The sequence below is a fragment of the Malaclemys terrapin genome, chromosome 8, assembly GCF_027887155.1.
Source record: "Malaclemys terrapin pileata isolate rMalTer1 chromosome 8, rMalTer1.hap1, whole genome shotgun sequence".
Taxonomy (NCBI): Eukaryota; Metazoa; Chordata; order Testudines; family Emydidae; genus Malaclemys; species Malaclemys terrapin.
The window spans coordinates 30,967,062-30,990,133 of NC_071512.1; the positions used below are offsets into that span (position 1 = coordinate 30,967,062).

The following is a 23,072-nucleotide window of genomic DNA, read 5'->3' on the forward strand; positions in this document are numbered from 1 at the left end:
GCACTACCGTGCAGTACAGCACTGTATCGGAGTGAGGACAAAGAGAGGGAACAGAATGTTCCCAAAAGGAACCAATTCAGTCTAATGGGCTGCTCAGTGTATGTGTGTGAAAGAGAGGGAAGAATGAATAGGAAGGTGAAAAGAGTAGGGTACGTATTTGAACGTCATCCTAGCTTAAGGCGTTACTTGTTTTTTCCTTTTATACTCTTTGCAGATGAATTAAATAAACCCTGATGGGATAAATACAGCTTTAGGTACACAGGTATTAATTTTAGTGTCCTTTGCCACAAAGTAGAATACATCTTTAAAAGCAAAATTCTGGTTTTATTCAGGGTGGTGGGGAGGGGTTATTGAGCATCCGTAAAGATACCACTTAACAGGACACTTCCTTTTCTCATTGTATTGCAGTGTATGTTAGTGTTTGTTCTCAAAGGGCTTCCTGAGGTAAGGATGCAGCTTTTTCAACTAAGAAGAGCTGGGTATGAGAGCTTTAATTAAATCAATAACTAGATGCCTATAACAAAAACACTGTGATTTAAAAGGAAAAAAACTGGAAATTTGCAGAAGAGCTGAGGGGAATAGAAGAGACTAGAAACAAAGAGCTTAGGAGGGTTTGAAGCCAGATGGAGTTTGGGGTTCCACTGAGTATTGAGCGGGGAGTGCAAGGTTCTGGTTAGGCTTTGGTTTAGGGTTCGTGTATTCACCTAAATTTGGGTTATTGCTGATTACATACTCTATGTATCATATAACTTTTAAATACAAACTTTGTATTTGTGGATAATCTAAGCACTATACCCAGATGTACAGACACTCATCTCTCAACCTGTGTATTACCTCATTTTTTTAAACATTAGCTTTAATAAAAATTTTAACTTGGTTTAGGGGTGTGGCACTCAGCTTGAACTTCAGTAGGATTGGAAATGGGTTTAAGCCAGGATTCAGTTGTGGTTCAAAGCCGAACTAGGGCTGCTAAGTGCTTGGTTTAATTTCAAATGGACTGTAGTATTATGCAGTTTTGATCCAGAAGAGCATAAATCTCCCGATTGTCCAGTTTCACAGATTTTTGCCATCTTTGCCAAACAGACCTTGGATTTTGGCTGTGTCTCAGACCTAAAACCATTGGGGTTTAGTTCTGAGTGCTGGTTGAAGGACACTAACCAACACAAACTAAGTCACAGTTAACTGGAATTGTAAAGATATGGTGCATTTGGAAACCAAGCTTCAGCCATACACAAGTATACAGACATAACACAGACACCTGACATTTAGTACAAGTAGAAGACATGATGCGAACAACAAGGGACATCCTGGGATAAGAAAACATAAGTGTGGCCATCTGGCAGCTGCTGTTTTAAAATGTAAATCAGTACTGATTAGAGCCATTCCTGTCACAGGCAAAACGAGCCTCTAGCATATTGTGCTGGGGAAAATTCACTCAAAGGCCAAGTCACTGGGCTTTATGAGGTGAAGTGCAGAGAGTTTGGGGAGCAGAAATCCACCCCCGACTTGGCCAGGCTGCAGAACTGTTACTCCAGTGGAAAGAGTGGCAGCTACCTCCTCTCTTCCCTACTCCTTAGAACAATGGAGCCCACAGCCTCTGCCTCAGTCCATCCCCCAGATATCTGTGCCATCCATATACAGTGAAAGGTGAACATTTGCACTTCCACATGCAGCCTAGCCCCAGACCCCCAAATACAACCCCAATATAGGCCCTCTGCACTACATGGATTTTCACCCCAGTAGACATCAAAAATTGTTGTTCTTCTAAACAGTACCAATTTGGCATTCATAGAGTTTAAGGCCAGAAGAGCCAACCAGGTCATCTAGTTCAACCATACAACATCACCTGGCACCCGCATGCTAAACCCAACAAGGGAAATTAGACTAAAGTATTACAGCCCCTCAGGAGGCTAGACTATGATGTGTCACGAGGCTGGAGAAAGTAGGAGGGATCGAGGTCCTTGCAACAGCAGGGAAATGATTAAGTGAGATGTACACAGATAATCCTGGCAAGTGCAGGGGAAGGCAAAAAAAACCACCCAACAACCCGAAGTTCACTGCCAAACAGAGGTGGGGGGGGAATGCCTTCTCGACCCCCATATATGGCGATCAGTTAGACTCTGAGTATGTGAACAAGAACCAGCCAGCCAAGCACCTGAGGGAGACTGCTCAGTGCCACTTCAGAGCACTAGCCCTCCACATCCAATATCCTATTTCCAACTGTAGCCATCCCTGATGCTTCAGAAGAAGAATGTAAAAAATCCTTCCAAAATACATGGGGGGAAGGGTGGAAGGGATTCCTCCCTGACCCCTGCTGATGGGCAGCTGAAATACTAAAGCATGAGCTTTAGGAACATAAGATGTAAACCACATAAGCCTCAGGGCTATTGAGCCCTGCCCCCCACCATCATAAGCATCCCTGACATACAGCTGCACTCGTAAAACTGCCAGCTCTCTCTTAAAACTAATTAAGTTGTTTGCCCCCACAACTATTGGAGACGGGTCCAGAACTTCACTCCTCTGATCATTAGAGCCCTTCTTCGAATTTCCAGTCTGAATTTCTTCATGGCCAGTTTACATCCATTTGTTTTTTTGTGCCAACATTGTCGTCTATCTTAAATAGCTCTTCACCCTCCCTAGTATTTACCTTCTCCCCCTAATGTAGATACAGAGATCAATAATATCCCCTCTCAGCCTTCTTTTTGCTAGGCTAAACAAGCCAAGCTCGCCAGTCTGCCAATAACTTAGTGACAAAATAAAGCAGCACTGCATACAGTGTTAGCAGATTTTCCTGGACACATTGCTAATACAATTCATGAGCTGTAATTAAAGCAGTATATAAGCCTTTAAGTGCCTGAGATATGGCCTAGCATGGCTCTCCCATGTTTACTCTTATCGGCCAAGTAATCAGGCTGCATACTAGGTATTATGTAGAGAATAGAGCCCATTAGAATCAACAGAATGGAATAGTCCTCTGCCTTTCCAGTGTTGTACTTTGAAATGAAGAGGCAAGTATACGCCCACAATTGCCAATACAAGTAGGTTGACAGTGAATAATCTGGGCAACCTGCCTTAATCCAGATGCCAGCAATGAGAAAAAATAGAGATGTGGAGGTTTTGTCACCTCTTGCTGCAGCCAGTACCCTGCTTTAGTGCTCGCAGGCATCAGCCAGCCACAGGACCGGCCCACATTTTGGCACTTGAGGTGGAGAGCTCAAATGACGCCCCCATGCCTCCTCGCTTGGGCCAAAACTTTGAAAGGTCTCAATTCTGCCTTCTTCCTGTTCTACTCCTCTCATGGTACTGCTTTGCTACCTACCCCATTATCTTAGCCCTGACCTCTCAGGTCAGCTATCGCAATTCCCATATCTTCCAGCCTTTTAAGAAGCACATTTGTCATACCAGCTCCTGTAGTATCGTCAATCTCAATAAATTATAGAAAATGCTCGCTGACAGTCACCATTGCAGGGACATTTTCACTAGGTTCTGTTGTTGTTACAAAACGCACCATTACAGTCATTTGTTCCGTATGGCTGATGTCAGGTGTGCAGTCCAGAATAACAGAGTAATAACTTGCTGACTTCAGATCTGCCACAATCTTCTGTTTGACTTTTGTGGCCAGTAACTGTATGATCTCATTTTGAATGGTTTTTCCAAGGTAGTGGTGTGTATACATTTCTTGGGTGATGACTCCTCTTAGATGATCCTGGAGTACAGCATCAAACTCAGCCATCAGCTCCACAATTTTAAGGAAGTTTCCATTGTTTGGCACCAGGACCAGCTCTAGGTTTTTTGCTGCCCCAAGCAAAAAAAATTTTGGCTGCCCCCGCTCCTCCCCCCCCACCAGCCCTGGTCTCTCTCTTCCCCACCCCAACTGCACCCTCCTGCAGCCCCAGCCCTGGGTCACTGGTAACTCGCTCCCAGGGCGGGTCATTCAGCAGGAATTTTGGATGTGCACAGAACACAGACAGGATTGGTTCCCATATGATTATAGAACTGCAGTAAAGTGGAACAATTTTCAGCTTGTGTGATTGAAGGATATCTGGATGCATATTATAAGACTGTCCTACATAAATGAGGAAAAGTTGAGGTGCCTTTATTATTCTTTTGTTCCATTCTTTGTTTCTATGGGGAATTTGCCAATGCAATTTCACTGTCTTCCTTTCAAACAAATAAAACAAACTAAAAAAAAAAAAAAAAAAAAAAAAAAAAAAAAAGCAGTGGCTGTTGAAAATAGCAATTCCAGTCCTAATAACCACTGGGAAGCATTTCTTGCTCAATTTATTCTACTTTTTCTACAGCAAGTTACAGTGGATCAGTATATTTGATTTGGGAGAAATGAAGTAACAGCTGCCCAAATTGAGCTTGAGCACTCCTGAATTTTGAGGGTGTTCAAATCGGGAAGGCAGGTGCTAGATTCCCTTTCTGAATATTAGCTAAATCTGGAAAAGAAAAGTCAATTTCTGCTTCCATGGCTCAGAAGTGTAAATCCTTCCGTGTGCCTTGTACTGTATCTAAAGCTGCCCAGGTCCTAGTAGAGCCTCCCCTCCCTTATGTTTCATTTTAAATTCTAGTGGGATCCACATACCTCCCTTGCTAGGCTTCAGATAGAAAGGTGCACTGTCCATTTAGTCCACCCAATTCTTTCTTTGGGGGAGAGCCCAAGGCTGGGGCGGCAGGAGGTGCGGGGGGGGGAGGAGTGAGTGAGCCCAGGGTTGGGGCGGCAGGAGGGGGCCAGAGCAGGGGCAGCAGGGGGTGCGGGTGTGGGGGAGGGGGGAGAAGTGCCCAGGGCTGGGGCAGCAGGAGATGCGGGTGGGGGGAGAGCCCAGGGCTGGGGCAGCAGGGGGGTGCAGGTGGGGGCCAGAGCTGGGGCAGCAGGGAGTGTTGGCAGGGGAGAGTCCAGGGCTGGGGCAACACGGGGGTACAGGGGGAGCCCAGGGCTGGGGTGGGGGCGGCAAAAAACCTAGAGCTGGCTTTGTCCCTACCATTCACAGCAAGCTGCAGCATGAGGTTTCAGTTCCACACTCCTTCCGCCTCCCTTTCCTGTTAATTGTGGCCGAGGGAATGCTGGGAAATGTAGTTCTTTCCCTGCTCCAGGGTTGGCTCTATAGGCAGGGAGCTAACCAAGGAACTACAGCTCCCAGGGCCCCCTTTTGGTTCTCAGCTCCCATGCTGGATTCTTGTGCCCCTGCAAATTTGCCGCCCCAAGCAACTGCTTGCTTTGCTGGTGCCTAGAGCCGGCCCTGTTTGGCACATACAGCTGATCTGAAGTGCCACGCAGTGCTAGGTTTTGGGTAGCAAGCATTCTCACAATGGCAATGAGCCTTTTCAGAACATTTTGCCAGTAAAGAGACTTTGATGCAATCTTCTCTTGATGCTGATCATCTATGGTTGCCTTTAACCTTAGTCTCCTCTCATACTCTTTCCACCTATGGAATGCTCTCTGGTGGTTTGCTGCCTTCTTATGGCATGCCAGATTTCTAGCCAGATTTTTCCAGTCCTTTGTTCCTGTAGAACCCAATGTGGCTGGAACATTAGACTGGAAGAGTTTGCAACAAAAACAATATGCAGCATTCTGGGGTTTTGAGTACATACGCCATGGCCTCTCCAATTTGTCACCATTGGGGATTTCATGCCAGTAATGTGTTGGATGGAAACTTCTGTTTTCATTGTCTTTGGGGAACACGAAGTTTTTCACTTGCTGTGGCCCATGCAGTACAAGGAAGTCCCTCAGGCTACTGGGTCCACAGTCCTGGATCACCTAGACTTAAGGAACTAAACTCAGCAGCAGCTGTTTCTTGCGCCTCCACCACACTTTTCTCTGATCTACACTTTTCTTCAGAAATGTGCATGGTTACATCCATTTGAGATGGAGATATGGATGCTACAGTAGCTGCCAGGTCACCTGCACTCTGACTAACTGGAAGATCTAGGGTTACCATACGTCCTCTTTTTCCCGGACATGTCCGGCTTTTCAGCAGTCAAACCCCCGTCCGGGGGGAATTGCCAAAAAGCCGAACATGTCCGGGAAAATAGAGGCTCTGCTCCTCCCCTGACTCTTCGGCTCTGTTTAAGAGCCGAGCTGCCCGAGCGCTACTGGCTTTGAGCAGCCCCCGTGCCTCCGGACCCTGCGCCGCCGGAGCCCGGGAGGGGAAGTGCCCGGCTGGGGGCGCAGGGTCCGGAGGCATAGGGGCTGCCCAAAGCCCGAGCGCTACCGGCTTCATGGTTTGCCGGGCAGCCTCCAGACCCTGCGCCCCGGGCTGGGCGCTTCCCCTCCCGGGCTCCAGCTGCGCTGGGGAAGCGCCGGCCAGGGGCGCAGGGTCTGGGGGCTGCCCAGCAAACCGTGAAGCCGGTAGCGCTGGGGCAGCCCTTTCCCCGTGGCTGGGAGTGGGAGGGAGGAGGGGGCAGAGTTGGGGCGGGGCTAGGGTGGGGAAATGGGCAGGGCCAGGGCCCGTGGAGGGTCCTCTTTTTTTATTTATTAGATATGGTAACCCTAGAAGATCAGGCTTCTCCTCACAACCCACATCCTCACTGGGGCCAGAAGGCTCACCCTGAACATTTGTGTCTACGTATCTCAGGAGAGCTCCTTCCTGCTTAGATAGAAAAGCTTCCTTTGCTTGCTTGCTTTTTCTGAATGCTGCCCCAGAGGGGTGTTTTCTTCTTTCACTCATGACTGCTGTTCTGTGCCAGCTATACTGGCTCTCAACACTCAACTGAAGGGGACAAATAAGCAGGCTGGTAGCAGGGCCTGAGTGAGGGAAGATCAGCGTTTTAAGGGCCTAACTGGCTCCTACTACTTCAGTTGACTGCCTGTTCTCCTCAAGTGGGTTCAGGGAAGCAGCAGGAAACAGGAAGCTCCCTGAGAAGCTGGTGTTAATCAGTCCAGGCTCCTAGGGGTGCTAGAGAGGTACATAAGAGGCTCCTCCTCCTCTCTCTCCCTGTAGCTCCTGCTGCTTTCTGTTATTCCCTCTCACCTTTTCTCCTGCCTGCCTGTTATGTCTTGTGCCCTCCTTCCTCCAGCACAGCACTCCACCATCTCTGTGCACCCCCACACATACACATACACACAGTCTGGCACCTGAGGCAGCCACCTCAGTTCGTCTCATGGTAAGGCCAGCCCTGGCCAGCCACTTCACTGTTAAAATTGATTGGTGAGCAGTTTCCAGCCTGAGCTGTCAAGAGCCAATAGGCCTGCCTGGATTCTGTTTCTAGTTTTTGGGACAACAAGGAATGACTGGACAGTCAAATGCTTTTGTGTCATGTTACAAAAGCGTTTGAAACACTACCAATGGAATCAACAAGATGTACTTTTCCCCCTACTTGAGTTTGCATTTGCAGCTTTTCCTGTGCTGCCTGAATTGGCTCTTGCTGGAGATAAGGGACCAAATCTTTCCATTTGAAATCAGTCAAAGCTGCATGTGTGGCCCCAAAGGGCAGCTGTAAACTCATATCTCCTCTTAGGGGCTGATGAAAAGAATTGCTAGTAGAAGGACAGATTCTCTCCCTTTTGCTCCTCTGACCTTTGTTGCCCTACTAGTTCAGGTGTGCTGGCCATTTCCCCTCTCCAACTTTTCTCTGTTACGCTGCCTTTTCCCTCTCCTTTTGGTTTGTTTGTTTAACCTCATGATCTTTTACCCTTTTCTCGGTCCCTCTTTTCTTTTAATTTGTATTAAATTTCTGATAGAAAAAAAGGGCACAAAACGAGGAAAAGACCATGGCAGGGAGGTGGGGTGCAATTTAGATTGTCAGCGGTTTGGGGCAGGAAGTATTTCTTTGCTGTGTGTTTGTACAGTGTTTAGCACAATGGGGCACTGATCTCGGTTGTGCTAAGCACCGTGCAACCACACAGCCCTCCCTTGCCAAATAGCTGACAACCTTACTGGACAGGACAAATGAAGAGGTGGGGGGAGAAGGAGTGTTATTACTCCCCTTTGACAGATGTGGAACTGAGGCAAAAACGATTAAGTGAGTTACCCAAGATCATGCAGGGAGCAGTCTGCACCAGATCCAGCAACTGAACCCTAAATCCCTGAGTCCCAGTTCAGAGCTTCAGCCACAGGAACATCCTTCCTTCTCTTCTCTTTTTCTAGCTGAGTACCTTCTGCTCCCCATGCCGTGAATGATTCAGGCCAGCAATGAAGAAAGCTCTTAAGCATCCTCAATCATGTGGACAGTACAGAGCATTCTTGAGCTACCTTAATCTGTTTGTGCACGTGTTTGTTCAACAGCAAAAACTACAGAAGCTGAGTTCGGCTTGCTACCACCTTGCCACGCTGGTAAAACAGCTCAGGGAATGTCTAACAACAGCTGGGTCATGCAGCAGCAGGTGGGGGTGAAAGAGGGACAAGCCAGCCCCCTAACCCTGCCACACCCTACTGGACCTTGATCTGGCCTGGATTACTATGAAATGGCAAGATTAGGGTGATGTTGGGAAGATAGTGGGAATCCAAGGATCCCAGGTGGATATGCATATGCTGATTTGAACAGGACATTTCTTACTCTAATCAACACTAAAGGTTAGTGTATACTTGGGAAAAGCCCCGATACACCAGGTGGTCGCTGGTAATTAGTGTAGTGCCTGGAGCTGACCCCTTTGTCACAGGAGGGCTACATCCGTTGCACTAAACAAGGTAAATCTGTGCTTCCAACCATGATGAGCTCAGATAATTACAGCTATGAGAGGAGGAGGAGGAGGGCTGCTCCCCAGTGCAGACACCAGGTCTTTTGTTGCACCAGCAGGGGTCAGTGTTGGAGGAGGAACTATTTGCTGGTTGCTTAGAAGAAATCCCAAGTGACATTTTACTGTTTGGAGCTAGTCTGTCAAAAGGGATGGCAGCGGCTTTAAAAAAATAACCTTGACTGTGTCGCTAACTCACCAGTGTTTAAAGTACAGACTCCAGCATGGAGGCTGCCCCCTCACTGAGGAGACAGGAAGTTAGCTTCAGTGAAGATGAAGGGAGTGTTTCTCCCATTCATTTAAATGGAAGAGGCTGTTGAAGGGGTAGGTAAAATAACTTGGTGGGGCTGGGGAACAAGGCTTTGTCTGAAATTCAATTGTTTATTTACAGTGGTCTGAGGTCCAAGATTTGTATGGAAGCTACGCCAGCAGCACTCCCTGGAGAGAGGTCCTCACATGCCCTTCCCATTTAGTTGCAGACCTTCTCCCTCCAGGGATTAGGGGTTCGGAGTAGTTTCATGACAGCTAAATTCCTATCTCTTTATTCCAACACCAGACATGCTGTAATCAACAAGAGACATTTCTTTCTTAGAGACTGATCCAAAGTTCTTTGAACGCAATGGGCGTCTTTCAATTGATTTCAGTGGCCCTTAAGGAAGGAGGACTGAAAACAAACTTCTGAGATTAATGCAAAACAGGACTGGGACATTCAATTTAAAAGTACAAATATAGTCTTCAGGAAATGGGAATGGAGGCACAGGGTAGCTAATTTATCTCCCTGTACAAACACATGACCCTTTCTACTTAGAAATAAACCAGGCTAAGTTAATTTAAAGCAAAATATAATTTTCTCCTCCCTATGTCTTGAAACTTAGTTTGAACAAATCATTCAAGGGCTCCTTTTCAACTCTGATTAAATGAGAGAGGGGGGAATCTCTTTCCAACAAACTTCCTTCCCCTTCCCAGAAACCTGGCAGCCTTCATGGCGTAAGCACAAAGCCATCCGCTGCCACAGGTATTTATTTATTTATTTATTTATTGCCTTTCAAAAGTGAGTTCTCTCTTGAGAGGACCTGGACTACTTTAGCAAGCATTTCTAAGATGAACACTGTGCAAAATCAAAGTCTAACCTGGCCTCCCATCACCCTAGATCTCTACAGAATACCAGTGTTACAGTATTTGCTCCTCTATAATAAAAAGAGAGGCTGTTCTGTTCTCTATTGACTCAGGCTGTTACAATATTGTACTCTGATTTACTAACGTGACACCGAATGTGCTAAAGATTAACACTTTAAAAGAATAACTGCTCAGCAAACAAAGCCGGGATAAGTCACGGCTTTTATATACTTGATAATGCTGGGCGAAAGCTAGCCTGAATTCTTGACTGGAGCAAATAGAATGGTTTAATCCAGTTGCTCTTTGGACAGAATCATCACTAATGTTCCCTTGCAGTTGATTTTTTTCCAGGAGGCAGACAGCACTGAGCCACAGTGTGCCATGAATTGTCTTTCACACATAAGGAAGGGGAGTTGTTTTCTATTAAACTGGGGCTGTACTGTATGTATAGTATCTTTGCAAATGATTTCCTGAGCTTTAAAGTCAGATCTCTAAGTTAGGGACATGCTGTCACATACATACAGTTGTGCATACCTCACTTATAAACACAGATATCCAAAATCTACATACTAATCAGGTATCTCCATATTAGGTACATAACTGGGTATGTACATTCAAAAGCACCTCATTTGCTTGCATGTTAACATGAACAAAACAGGGTGTAGGAGTTTGGCTGGTGGTAGGTTGTTATTGGGATTGATGCCATGTGGTGAAGTGACAGCCTGTGGTGGGGAGGGCACAGGGAAGAGAGTGTGTGTCGGTAGGGAGTCCCTGTCCCTAGGCAGCAGGCCCACAGGCAGCAGGCCCATAGCCAGCCAAATTAACGGGTATGTGGGAGTGCGAAGTGAGGAGCAGTGCAAGGGAAGGGCCTTTGGGCTCTTCCCTGGCTAGTGACTATGGAACTCAAGGCAGGGAGGGGGAGCTGACAAGGATATTCTCTTTCCTCTAAGTTCTGGCTAAGGGAGAAGTTTCCCTTCACCTGTGGAGGAGAGAGAAGCAGCAGGCTTCTCCTTTCCCCTCAGGCCCCTGGAAGGAGGGGAGGCAAGGTCACATCTTCCTGTAGTAGAAAGAAGGCAGATAAGGGGCTTCTTGCAGGGAGAATTGTTCTCGCAGGGCTGCTTTGCCTACTGGTGGGAAGAGCCAGAGCCCCCCAAACGCCCAAGCTTCACCCCCTGCAGATTCTCTCACCTGTTGCATTCTATATCACCAGGCAGTTAATAGGCAGGAAGGCAGGGAGAGCTGAGCTCCCTTAGGCCCATCAAGACAAAGGTGAGTTAGTCTCTGTGAAGGTGTAAATAGTACTAATAGGACAGTCTATCTCTATCCCAAAGTGGGGGGCTTTATCTTCTCTGGCCTGACAACGTTTAGAAAGCCAGGAGGTATCTATTCTCCCAATCAAACCATTACCTCTGCTTATAACCAAAGACAGAAGGGACTAGCCCAAGGCCATTGAGGGAATGTGACTCAGTGCTGGATTATCACTCATAAATCTACTAGCCCATGCTAGGTCTGTTTAATTTCTGTGGCCTGTAACTTGTAAATAAGCCTTTATGGAAGGTTTTTCTGAGAATGTCTGGTAGAGCAAGTGACTGTTTATTTCCATAATATTTGTAGTTCAGAAGGTAGCAGGTGGTAGAGAAGAGAGATCACTTTTCTGACTGATGGAGTTGCATTGTATATACAATTCAATGTTAGAATTTTATGTCCTGATTCTATGAGTCCTTATGTAGGAGAGTACCTTTATGCATGAGACTTCAATTGCACTAAGCATGTGCATGAGCACTGGCTGAGCCAAGTCCTGAGATTGTATAGAATCTTTTATACAAGCTGTAACTTAAAACTCCTTATAGTGTTAAGTAAATACTCTTAGAAATGAGTAACAGCTAAGGCAGAGAGAAGTTAAGAGACACAGGCAAGGAAGAAAAGATGTTGTAGTCTCCAAACACACACACACACACAGCTCTGCCCACAATTTTAAAACAAATGCTGGATTTATGACCTGGCATCAAGGACAGCTGGAAAAGTTTACGCACACCGGATTGCTATTTATAAAGGGCTCAATCCTACAACTATACACATGCACAATATTACTCAGGTTGGACTACTTGCCTGAGTGAAGTTTGATTTAAGTGCAATTTACTTCAATACATTTTCAGATGTTGCCACTAGAGGGTGATATTTAGCCACAATATTAGCCACCCTTGTATTAGAGCAAATTAGAGCAAGCAAGTTATTTTTCAAATATTGTGGCTCTGCAGACAGAACATAAGAAAAGTAGAACTTTAATTGCTTGTTTTAAATGCATGCAACTATTTTGCTGCATTTTAGAATGAGAGATCCATTTAAGTTTTTTTTGGGAGGGGGGAGGGGGATTGTTTTATTTTAATTTACATGCATAGCAAATACCCGGACAATAAAAACCTGTAATTATTACAGTTAGCATAAGAGAGTTGCTTGTGGTGGCAATAAAATTACCAGTGGATTTTTCTTCTCTCTCTAAATCTTGCTATATAAAACTCATAAAAAAAAAAACATAAGGCAGTTTAAAGGATCTTGAAGGATTTCTGGCTAAGAATGAAGATGTGTACAGATTAATTTACTCAGGCAGCACAGTTAATATTTACATAGATGCTGTAATTGATCTTAGCACTGCTCGTCTGAGTAGTCAACAAATATTAAGAGTGGCAGGCGTACAAGCGTGATCAAATATTCTGAAACAGGCAATCATTTCCCCTTTTTGGAGGTGGCAGCCGCACTGAGGCTGTCAAAGTATGATGGAGTGGAATATTCAATATGCACATTAATTCCTTCTAATTAAGAGAGTTTAGATTATACCCACCAGAAAGAGGAAAATCCACCTGGGAACTCCTGGTAGAATATCATGTACCGGAAGAGCAAGTTTTCTCTTCCCCATGAACTGACTACAGTTCCATCCCTAAATCCAACTGATCTAATGGGATCAAGAAGTAGCCAGCATGAGGACCTGAGTTACTGGCTTTGCAGCATTAATAGACCCCGGGATTACTGCATGCACCATGAATTTCATTTTTCAGCACATGCATTTCTGGGAATAATGTTTTCAGGTTTCTTCATCTGTGGTATTTTATTTTACATTCACCAAGTCTTTGATGGTTTGCAATGACCTTGAGATGCACGTGTTTTCTTTGGCTTCTCTTACTGATTTTTCTTTTGATGGTCTAATATGTCTCCTTTGTGTAGACACTTGCTGGAGGATTAGTGGAATGCTATTCCCAAACAAAGGAAAAAGAGCTTTAAAAAAGTGCACAGCTGTATATCAGATAGTTGTCTTTAGATAATGAGACAGTATAGAGGGATATTATATTCTAGGGACATGCCTTCTAGAGTGCAAGGAGTCCCTAAATGCATCTGGAAAATGCTGTATGGCCCAGTACACTGAATTGCAAGTTGTTTTGTTCTTTTCTTTCTTTTCACACCTCTTATCTTTTCCCACGTCTTTCGTCTGTGATGGTATTTTGTAGCCTTTGCAAATTCATTATTTAACAGAGCATTGAGTTGTGATGATAAACCATGCTTAGGGTTAGCTTTATTATATTTACTTATGTGGAGACTGAGACAGCCTGAATGTGCATTCCTTCAACTTTGGCATATTTCCATCACTATATTTAATCATTTTTAAAAGACGCATTGGCCTAAACATCTCAATTCTAAGTTGGGTTAACTAAGCTCCTGTTACATGCAATCACTTAAGCTAATATTCATATTCCAATACTACCAAAGGCTACGTCTACACAGCAAAAAAATTACCCATGGCAGAGAGTCTCAGAGCCCGGATTGAGTGACTCATGTCACAGGGCCTGTGCTGCAGAGCTAACAATAGCAGTGTAGATGTTCAGGCTTCAAATTTCCTCTCAGACTGCAGGCACATTATCCACCTGAGCAGTGGCTGCATTTCAGTAGTACTGAATGTAGAGCTTCAGGATGAAATGCCCTGTATGTCAGAATTCCAGTTTTAAGGAGGTTTGTGGAAATATGCCATATCTTAGCATCATCAGGAGTTCAGATAATCAGGGATGTTCGTTACAGGCAGCCTGCTCAGCAAAAGGGGAATGTTGGGAAGCTTTGGACTAGCAGAGCACTGAAGTTTGGCAGGATGAGAGAAGCGGGGCAGGAGCTGAGCTGCAGGCCTGTGGAATTTAGCCACTCTACAGGAACTTAGCATCAGCCCTGCAGAAGTTAAGAGTATCATTTAAGATAGCACAAGAGTGAAGCTTCCAAGCACAACCCCTCCAAAGCACCCTTTGGTTGGCCAGGACTTTCAGTTAATTAGGGTTTGAACAATCAAGTGCATTCTACTAGTAAGAAAACACTTGTTATATAAAACATGACATGTTAACCGAGACACTGCATTAAAGCTTAGTGCATTGTGATTTTTAGAATCAACATCAACAATGCTGTAACTCTATCATCTACCCTTAGGCCATGTGTACATTAGGAGCTCTTGATGGGTGTTGGTATGCTATACCATGGCACTTGTACATGCTCAGAGCTCTAGCTTATAGCACATACCCACAAATGAAAGACACTATACCAGTAAAAGCACAGCTTTGCCAGGATAATTGCATTATGCTAGAAGGGCTGTGCCGCCACGGCTATTTTAGTCAGAGATCACCTCTCATCACAGATGGTATAGCTATGCCAGCAGAAGTCTGTACTGTAGGCATCACCTTAGTGCTACGGGACAGCCAGGACAGTATTTGGACTCTCATCAGGCTTTTACTTTATTTGCTTTGTACACTGTGATACTTCGCTTGCTTGCTCACACGTCATATCAGGTTAAGCTCACAGGCAAGATCCATTCTCGGCCAGCTGCAGCACACTGGGGTTCTGACCTTGCGGCAGTGCGCTGCCTTGCAACTTCATACAGCTTAGTTCACTGAAAGTTTTACAACCTCCTTGAGTCTCTGGTTGCACAAGTGACTTTTTTCTTTTCCTGCAAAGCCTGGCATCGTTTCAAAGCATGTATATGCCAAACACTCATTTCAGTGTATTTAACTGTAAATAAGCACACAACACTTCAAGGACTAAGCAATTAGAAACTGCTCATCACAGCCCATAGTACAGCAGACTGAACTTTTACTACCTGAAATGAAAAACCCAAAACGTTTCAAGTCCTGCATGCAGGTACAGTAAAAGAATTAGCAAATTCTTCACGTATTTTGTAGCCATAGGGTAATTAGTTTGTAGGGTCTAACATTTTCCATCTATTTCGCACTAGATCTTAAGTATTGATTAGTTTTTAAAGTGGCACTCGTACAAGCAATCCTTTTTCCAGCACTCAGTTGTGTGAGTAAGGATTGTTTGTAGGATAAAATTTGTGGGATTGCAGGAGGACTTTTAATATATATTTAGACATTACTGGATTCACCAGGAAACTTGCAAGCATTTTTTCTCAGCATTTTACCAGGGATATATTAGGATTCTCACAAATTGAAGCTTTGTTGCTAGTTAACTTTGGGAACATATATAATTCATAAGGACAAGTATTCACTTTTTTCCCCTCACTGAAAATGGCTTGCTGTTTCTTTTTAAATTGAGCCCACTCCTCTTCTGTACTGCCAGCCATATAGGAAAGTCTGAGGACTACCCCATATCTGCGGTGAAAGTTTGCCTGTTTTGTGTGACCTGTCCCATGTTTATATGACTTCTTATCCCCCGGCAAGGTTCAATGCAACTGTTCAAATCAAAATATGGACTTGTTTGTCAACGCTTGCTCCTATTGGGAATGGCTTAAAAATAAAGGCCAACAGTGTAAACAAATAAAATAATAGGCCCATTCAAAAATAAGTGATGCTGCTGGACCAGAAGTTTGGCTTGCCCTGCATTATTGTGTATTCCTGTATTCTTCAGCTAGTACTCTGCGCTTCTCTATTCACTGCCATCGAAGCATTTAAAAGCTCTTTACAAGCATTACATTAGTGAAACTTCCCAACACCCTTATGAGGAAATGGAGGCACAGTAAGTTAAGTGACTTGGTCAGAGTCACACAATATATCTGTGGCAGAGCCAGGAATTAGAAACGAAATGTCAAAGGCCAGATTTCTCATTAATCACATGAACCCAGTGCCATCTAAAAGTCATCTTAACACAGCATCCTTTAAATATGTTCTTTCATTAATAAGGACTTTCACATGTCTTTGAATCAATCAAGTAATACATGCATTACTCAGGAGGACTATATTTCCAAAGAATGTGGGTAGGTTTCTGTCAGGTATTTGATGAATACATTTAGAGATCAGAAAAAAAATCAAAATCTTATTTATTGCTTAGTCCCTGGAGAGAAAGTACACTTGGGGTTTTAAGCAATTTAAACAATCTAAGGGCTAGCCACACTCTGGCAAAAGAGTTTGGGGGGTGCAACTCTATTCTTCCTTCTTTGTACATACAAGCTGCCAATTAAGATTTATATTTTTTAACAATTTCTGATTTTAAGGGACCAGTTCTATTTATAGAGTTCTAAATAAAGCTCTTTAAATGTATGATGTAATAGGAGCTTTGTTGAAAAGTGTCTCTTCTTCCTGGAATTTCTCTTAAGGGTGTTCTAAGGGCAAATGATCTCCTGATCAGATAACACCTGATCCACACAGGCCAGATCCTTGACCCCATGCAGTTCCGCTTGCAGAATCAGGCCAGAGAAGGTAGTGTTATGGAGGAAGCAGCAAATATTACTTTCAACCACTGCTCACCTAGGGGCAGTTATAGCACAAGGTTTGCGTAGTTTTTACTCAAGTCAGTAATCCCACTGAACTGAGTGAGACTGCTCACATGAGCAAGCACTTGCAAAACCTGTCGTTTTCTGAGTGCCTGTAAATCTAGAGGGAATTGTACAGTAGCGTGCTGTTAAAACTTAAAATTACAAAGGCAAAGAAGATACGACCTTTTATGCTGTACCTACTGTTTACTGCACAGTGAAAATGCCTTTTGCATCTTAAAGTGCTACTCACAGCTGGACATAATGGTTGTCCTTTAAAGGAGACGCACTACAAGCGAATATTGTATTGTAAAAGGGTAGGAGAAGGTGACTCTTACTTCGGTTATGAACTTTAACTTCAAAGCACCTTAAACTTTTTTGTGTCAGTCATATTAGTGGAAAATTCCTCCATTCATTTAAAAAGATAAACAGTTGTAACTTTCAAATTTGGTTGATGTGACATAAATTACTGGCCTGGACTGCCAACATTCCAAAAAGGATATCTCTCTAATCTCCAGCCAGTCAGGGCAGACTGGGCGGAGCACGGAACACAAACCTAAACATTTACAGGTGCATAAGTACTTGAGGAAGGGCACGGGTGATGCACCTGTCTTCGGGAAGGACTAACACAGGTGTGTTGTAACTGGGTAGACTGCTAGTGCTAGATTATGAGCTCATTTGATCTGCAGACACACTCTCCACCACGCTGCAGCCCGCAATTTCCAAATATTGGCCAGGAGCCTCCCGAGATGAACATCTATTATGAAAACTTTTTCCATCCACAGAACGTTCCTAGCCCACAACGACCAACAAACTTTGAATCTGGGGACTACAACACCACTCCCAACCCTTACCTCTGGCTAAATGGACCCTCCATTACCCCACCATCATACCTACCAGGATCCAACACCAGTCCTTTCATCCCTCAGTCCTATGGGATGCAACGGCAGCTCTTGCCTAACATGCACGGTTTGGGGGGTACTGATTTGGGCTGGCTTCCTCTCCCTTCCCAAGAGGAGCTGATGAAGCTGGTGAGACCACCCTACTCCTACTCTGCGCTTATCGCCATGGCCATCCATGGAGCACCGGAGAAGAGGCTAACACTCAGCCAGATCTACCAGTACGTGGCTGACAACTTCCCCTTCTACAACAAAAGCAAGGCAGGTTGGCAGAACTCCATAAGGCATAACCTGTCTCTCAACGATTGCTTTAAGAAAGTGCCCAGAGACGAAGATGACCCAGGTACATTTTTGAAGTAGTTTCTCTCTCCCCTCCCCCTCCCCCGCATGCTTGTATATATTTTGTAAAAAGACACAATGGGCCAGATTCTGGTCTCACCTCAGTGTAAATCCAAAGTAATTCTGCTGACTTTGGCAGAGTTGCTCTGGAATTTACACCCATGTAGCTGAGATCTGACTCTGACCCATAGTGTAGCTAATGAAGCATGCCCGGCACAGAAGGCAATTCTCCTCTGCTGTAGTTTTTCCTGAATATTGATCAGTGTGCAGAGCACACATGGCTTAACAAGCACGCAAGCAGTCTAGCTGAGGGAGAGACATTCAAAAGCCATTTGGCACATTGTATGTGAATCAGTAATTAATGGAAAAGTATTAAGACAAAAGGAAATTGTCAAGGAAAATTCATTTGCTTTATGGAGTCAACAACAATTCTCAAAAACAGGGAAGGGTTTTGTTTGTTTGCTTTGCTTGGTTTAAACAGTCAGCTTTTAAACTAGAAATAGTATCACTGCTTGCCAGTCCCCAGCCTCTTGGCTGATTTTTTGACAGTGCTGTTCCTTTATTTATTGTTAGCCAGCAACAGCTATTGGGACATATGTGAAGCCAGCTGAATGACTGTGTGTGTCACTGTGAGGCAAATCCTGCTCTGTCTAGCAATCAATGCTATGCCACTGACCCTATGGGGCTGCAAGGATTTGGTCCCTGTGCTGCCAACACAAAGGGTGAAGTCCTGAAGTTTATACTCAAGTAAAATTCCCATCAACTTCATTAAAAGTTTTACCTCAGCAGGAACTGAGGAGGATCTGGCCCAAAGCTTCAGCCTTTGCTGGGCTTGAAGACCAGGGACTTCTTTGCAGGGTATCAAACAATTGCAGTTTTTTAATATTATTTTTTGTAAAGCAGAAAGATTGAGATTAAACCCAGGGAATCTACTCTTTGCTGCCTGTGCCTGTCTTTCGATTTAGAATCTGCTGGTCTCTTAACAGGAAAAGGGAATTACTGGACTCTGGACCCAAACTGTGAGAAGATGTTTGACAATGGAAATTTCCGTCGGAAGAGGAAAAGGAAGTCTGACATTGGGTCCAGCACAGCATCTCTTGCATCTGAGAAATCGGAGGACAGTGCCTTAAGTGGCAGTCCCAAGGCTGCCGAACACCAGGATCTCTTGGAAAGCTCCTCACCTGGAACTGACAGTTCACCTGACAAGAGATCTTCTCCGCCATCTTCCAGCAGTCCCTGCCTCAACAACTTCCTCTCCAGTATGGCCGCGTATGTTAATGGCTCTAACTCGGTGAGCCGATCAGTGCCTCTGGGACTCAGCGTTGAGCCCACTGACAAAATGGGACAGAATATGGTAGGATTCAATTCATACGCTACACTTTCTAATATCCCCAGCCATAGTGGGGCAGAATGGTCCAATTCAATGCCTTCCAGCCATCTTGGCTACAGCAATTCAGTTCTCAATCAATTTAATACCCATTTCTACAGCAGTATCGGTGCAAATAACACCCTGTATCCTAGAGAGGGAACTGAGGTTTAAACAACAAAGGAGGAAAGGATAAATGTGTAAGAGAGGAAATGGTCAGTTGGTAGAGGGCTGCTGTTAGCCAGTCATCTCTGAGACCTACATTACAACCTGCCTTAGCGGCTGAAAGTGAGAACCCCAAAACTTTTACCTAGGAGACTTCCTCATATCACAAACCACCACATCTTTAGCAGCTCCACTCATGACAGGCCAGGGACTGGAACAGCAAGGGTGTTTCAGGTGAGCTCTGTGGGGCTCTGTCACACACAGCTCCTACCTTGCACTATTCAATGGCCATCCTTAAAGAACTGCCAGTTGTCTTAGGCCTGGTCTACACTAGTAACTTTTACCTGTATAGCAATATCACATAGGGGTGTGATTTTCTTAGTGACATTTTAATATCTGCAAAAGCCCTAGTACAGATGCTGTTATATAAACACAAAAGTCCTTTTCTTAGTACAGCTTATTTCATCTGGGGAACTGGTATAAGCTATACCAACACAAAAGTGCTTTTTCAGGTGTGAGCAAAAGGTTTAACAAGACCTTGGTTAACTAGACAATGTTACCTCAGTATTTGTGCTATTCCCTATGTAAATATATGGAAGTACTACATATGCTGAGGTAGCTATTTAAGGACAACCACTGTTCCTGCCTTCACCTATAGCTAAAGCTATTGGCCAAATTCTGGCATCCTTTCATGCCCCAATGGGGCATACAGCCAGGTATGAAGACAGAATTTGGCCTTTACGTCCGTGGGCAGACAATTCATCCAGAAACAGAGAGGAAATAACAAAAATTAGGGATGTTTACAGTCAGATTTCATGTTTTCAGTTTTAAGTACATGCGTAGGGTCAGACGCTGCTTATCTTATGGTCTCGCTTGCAACCTAATGTCCATGGGCCTACTTACGTAAGAAAAACAGGATTTGTGCCATGCCATCTATTTTACATACCTGAGTTTTCTGGAGAAGAAAACATGTTTGTTCCAGTGTAACACTAACGTTTGTACTGAACAAGCATCTGAACCTTGAGTGCTTTTGTATAGAAAGTCTAACATATCACTGAGCTTCATTTCAAAGACTGCATCTTCCCCATGAATTGATTGCAGTCATTGGGGGGAGGTAAAAACTGTTTACTGTACATTTGTGTTTTGTAAAAGTCAATTAAACAATTATGTCCAAGTGTAAATATTATTGAATAATGCTTCTTTTTTCTCCTGATCTCTTAAAATATTCTGTGTCTACAGTAGTCACACAGAAAAATCCAAAGATTAAATAAAGGTTTTGCAAAAGTTCCACAACTGTATATTGTAATATACAAAACTGAATATTCCTCAACACAGACCTCTTCAGCTATTTAGTTATGCTCTGGCAAACCTTTCAAGATGGCTGAGAAGAGATTAATTTTCAATTAATATATTGTGACAAACACCCTATTGTGCCTTGATTTTTTTAATATGTACTTTCGTTGCATTTTCATTATGGGACACCCACGGAAGTATTTTCAATAATAAAGCATTTGTATGTAAGTGAGTGTGTGTGCAATGTACTTAATGAATTTCAAATGCTAGCCTAGTAAAAATCAACAGCCAATAAGGGGAAAGTGAATTATTCTGATACTTTAAAAATTCAGCGTTATGGTGTTTTAACTTGTGCAGTTTAGCTTGAGAAACACAATATAACAGCCTCCATAAGGTCAAATGGTTAAACAATTGTATGCCTAAGCAACCAAAATTTGCATGCCTGAAGTATTATGCAAAGAAAGGCCACACAGAGCCATTACAAACAAGAATTGCTCTTTTAGCTTCTGCACTAGAGCTAAGAGATGCTAATCATTTAAAATTATATAAATTGCACTTATTTTCCCATATACTAATTGTCCAAAAAGTTACCCAAATTATTATTTGTTTTTAACATTTTTAGTTTGATTCTCTGTGGTATTATTTGCATTTTTGTTTGTTTTTTTAATAATAGGTTCAATTTTGCAATCACCGTGGTGAGATTTCACTTGGAATGAGCCACAGTTAAATGCAACATTAGCATATTGCAATCCAATGCAAATAATATGTCCTGAAACAGCTGTGGGCAACATTTCCTACAGAAATCATTGGTCTCAGGTCTGCAGTTTTCTGCAGAATCATTCAGCACACGTGAAATGTGTTGGTGTTAGCACTAGGTTTTGGGGAGATGTTGCATCATACAAACAGTCATCCAGAAACAGTCTCCACTACGCTCTTCATAAAAATGAGAGGGAAAGGATTCCCAGGGAGTGTAAGATGGGAAATGTAGGGCTTAAAAAGTGATAGATGTACAAAAATATGCAGAGGCAGCATGATGATCCTGTTGGGATCCAGGAAGTGGGCGGGCGAAGCCCACTGCTAAAGGATCCCCCCCAGCCTAAGGGGGGGTCCACAGGACCTGGAGACCAAAAAATTACGGGGGACAACTAATAAAAGAACAGGGACAGGAGTGAGGTCAAAGGGTCAAATGAAGTAAACCAGATGGGGACACCGAGCAGAGAACCTCGGACAGTGCCCACTGCTCCTCGAAGGCGGCAAGGGAGCCAATGGATGCTGCCCAGAGGAACTCTGCCCGGATACGTGAACGAACGGAGGACCTGAAATAGGCCCCACAGTCACAGGAGACTCCATCGGCTAGGCAGAAACAAAAGGAAAATTCCAAGCCAGAGTGCCATTCATTTTTATCAATCTGCATTGTCTAAAGTAAATGAATGATTTCATATAGCGCCATTAGCCTCTGCATCATCACTGCCTCAAATCTGGCCCAGACTGGTATTAACCAAATATCAGTTGTTATCAGTTGATGGCTATTTGGCCTATTTGTAGTGAGGTAGTGGTGTCAGCAGTACAGTTCCTTATGGACAGGAGCCTGGCTGCATCACAACGGAAACCCTTGTTTGGATTAGTAGAGCGGGCTCAAATCTGAATGCCCTCCCTCGTGTAGAAATATCAGGTCAGATGTTGAGGTATGATGAGCAGAAGGAGGCTATGCAGGGGACGTTTGAACCACTGCTGCCCTAAATGTACTCACTTTATGAAGGAATAAATAAAATAAAATAGTTCACTCTCACTGTAGATCTATTTTTTTTTTAAGAGAGGTATAAGAATATTTGCACTGACATTGTCAGCCTGCAGTACTGAGATGCTCACAGGTCTATTGAATTCTTAATCAACAGCTGAAACACAGAGGAATGTGTTAATAGCGCCAGGCAGGTCTCATCTCACAATGATAACAGAACTATTAATACATTTCACTGCTACTCATAAATATACATTGCCTGCCAAAGTAAAAGCTGTTCTATTACTAAGTGGTGATATTAAAAATACCAGGTTTTTCCAACCACATTATTACTGACACTGCTCCCACCCCCCCCACTCAGAACTCAGATTCCCCATCTCCTCAGATTCCGATCCTATTTGCTCCTGTAGGAACACATGCAGGCATTTGTGTGACTCTGGGCAAAGGGGAGGATGCGAGAGAGGTTTGCAGTGGCTTTGGTTTCATTTATTTGCCATGTTTGATCCTGCTCTAAAGTGTGTTTTCTGCTGTGAAAAGTAAGTTTGCGTACACAGTATTGTGAGCATTCTAGTTTTTATGGCCCCTGCAACAGTTTCTTCTTTGTTTACATGTAAAAAAGAGAGTTTTCCTATTTGCTGTCCGCCCTGAAATCCTGGGCTTCAGCAGTCAAGTTTCCAGTCAATGTCTCATCATTCCCCCTCCCACTGGCCAGTGCTGCATTGCTAACATTCATACAGGCTTGGGTTATT

The 23,072-nt window shown here is 44.0% G+C and overlaps 1 protein-coding gene across 1 annotated transcript; it reads left to right on the plus strand.

Moving 5' to 3' along the window:
• Window positions 1–17,152: 17,152 nt before the first annotated feature.
• FOXI1 (forkhead box I1) lies at window positions 17,153–22,374 on the plus strand. The gene is made up of 2 exons (XM_054038084.1): window positions 17,153–17,765; window positions 18,748–22,374. The coding sequence occupies exons 1-2, from the start codon at window positions 17,192–17,194 to the stop codon at window positions 19,299–19,301; spliced, it is 1,128 nt and encodes a 375-aa protein (XP_053894059.1). The 5' UTR covers window positions 17,153–17,191; the 3' UTR covers window positions 19,302–22,374.
• Window positions 22,375–23,072: the final 698 nt, after the last annotated feature.

Bases quoted from the DNA above. Each gene is read 5' to 3' on its own strand.
- FOXI1 (XM_054038084.1), top strand. From the start codon at position 17,192: ATGAGCTCATTTGATCTGCAGACACACTCTCCACCACGCTGCAGCCCG. The intron at 17,766-18,747 runs GTACATTTTTGA...GTCTCTTAACAG, and splicing joins CAGAGACGAAGATGACCCAG to GAAAAGGGAATTACTGGACT.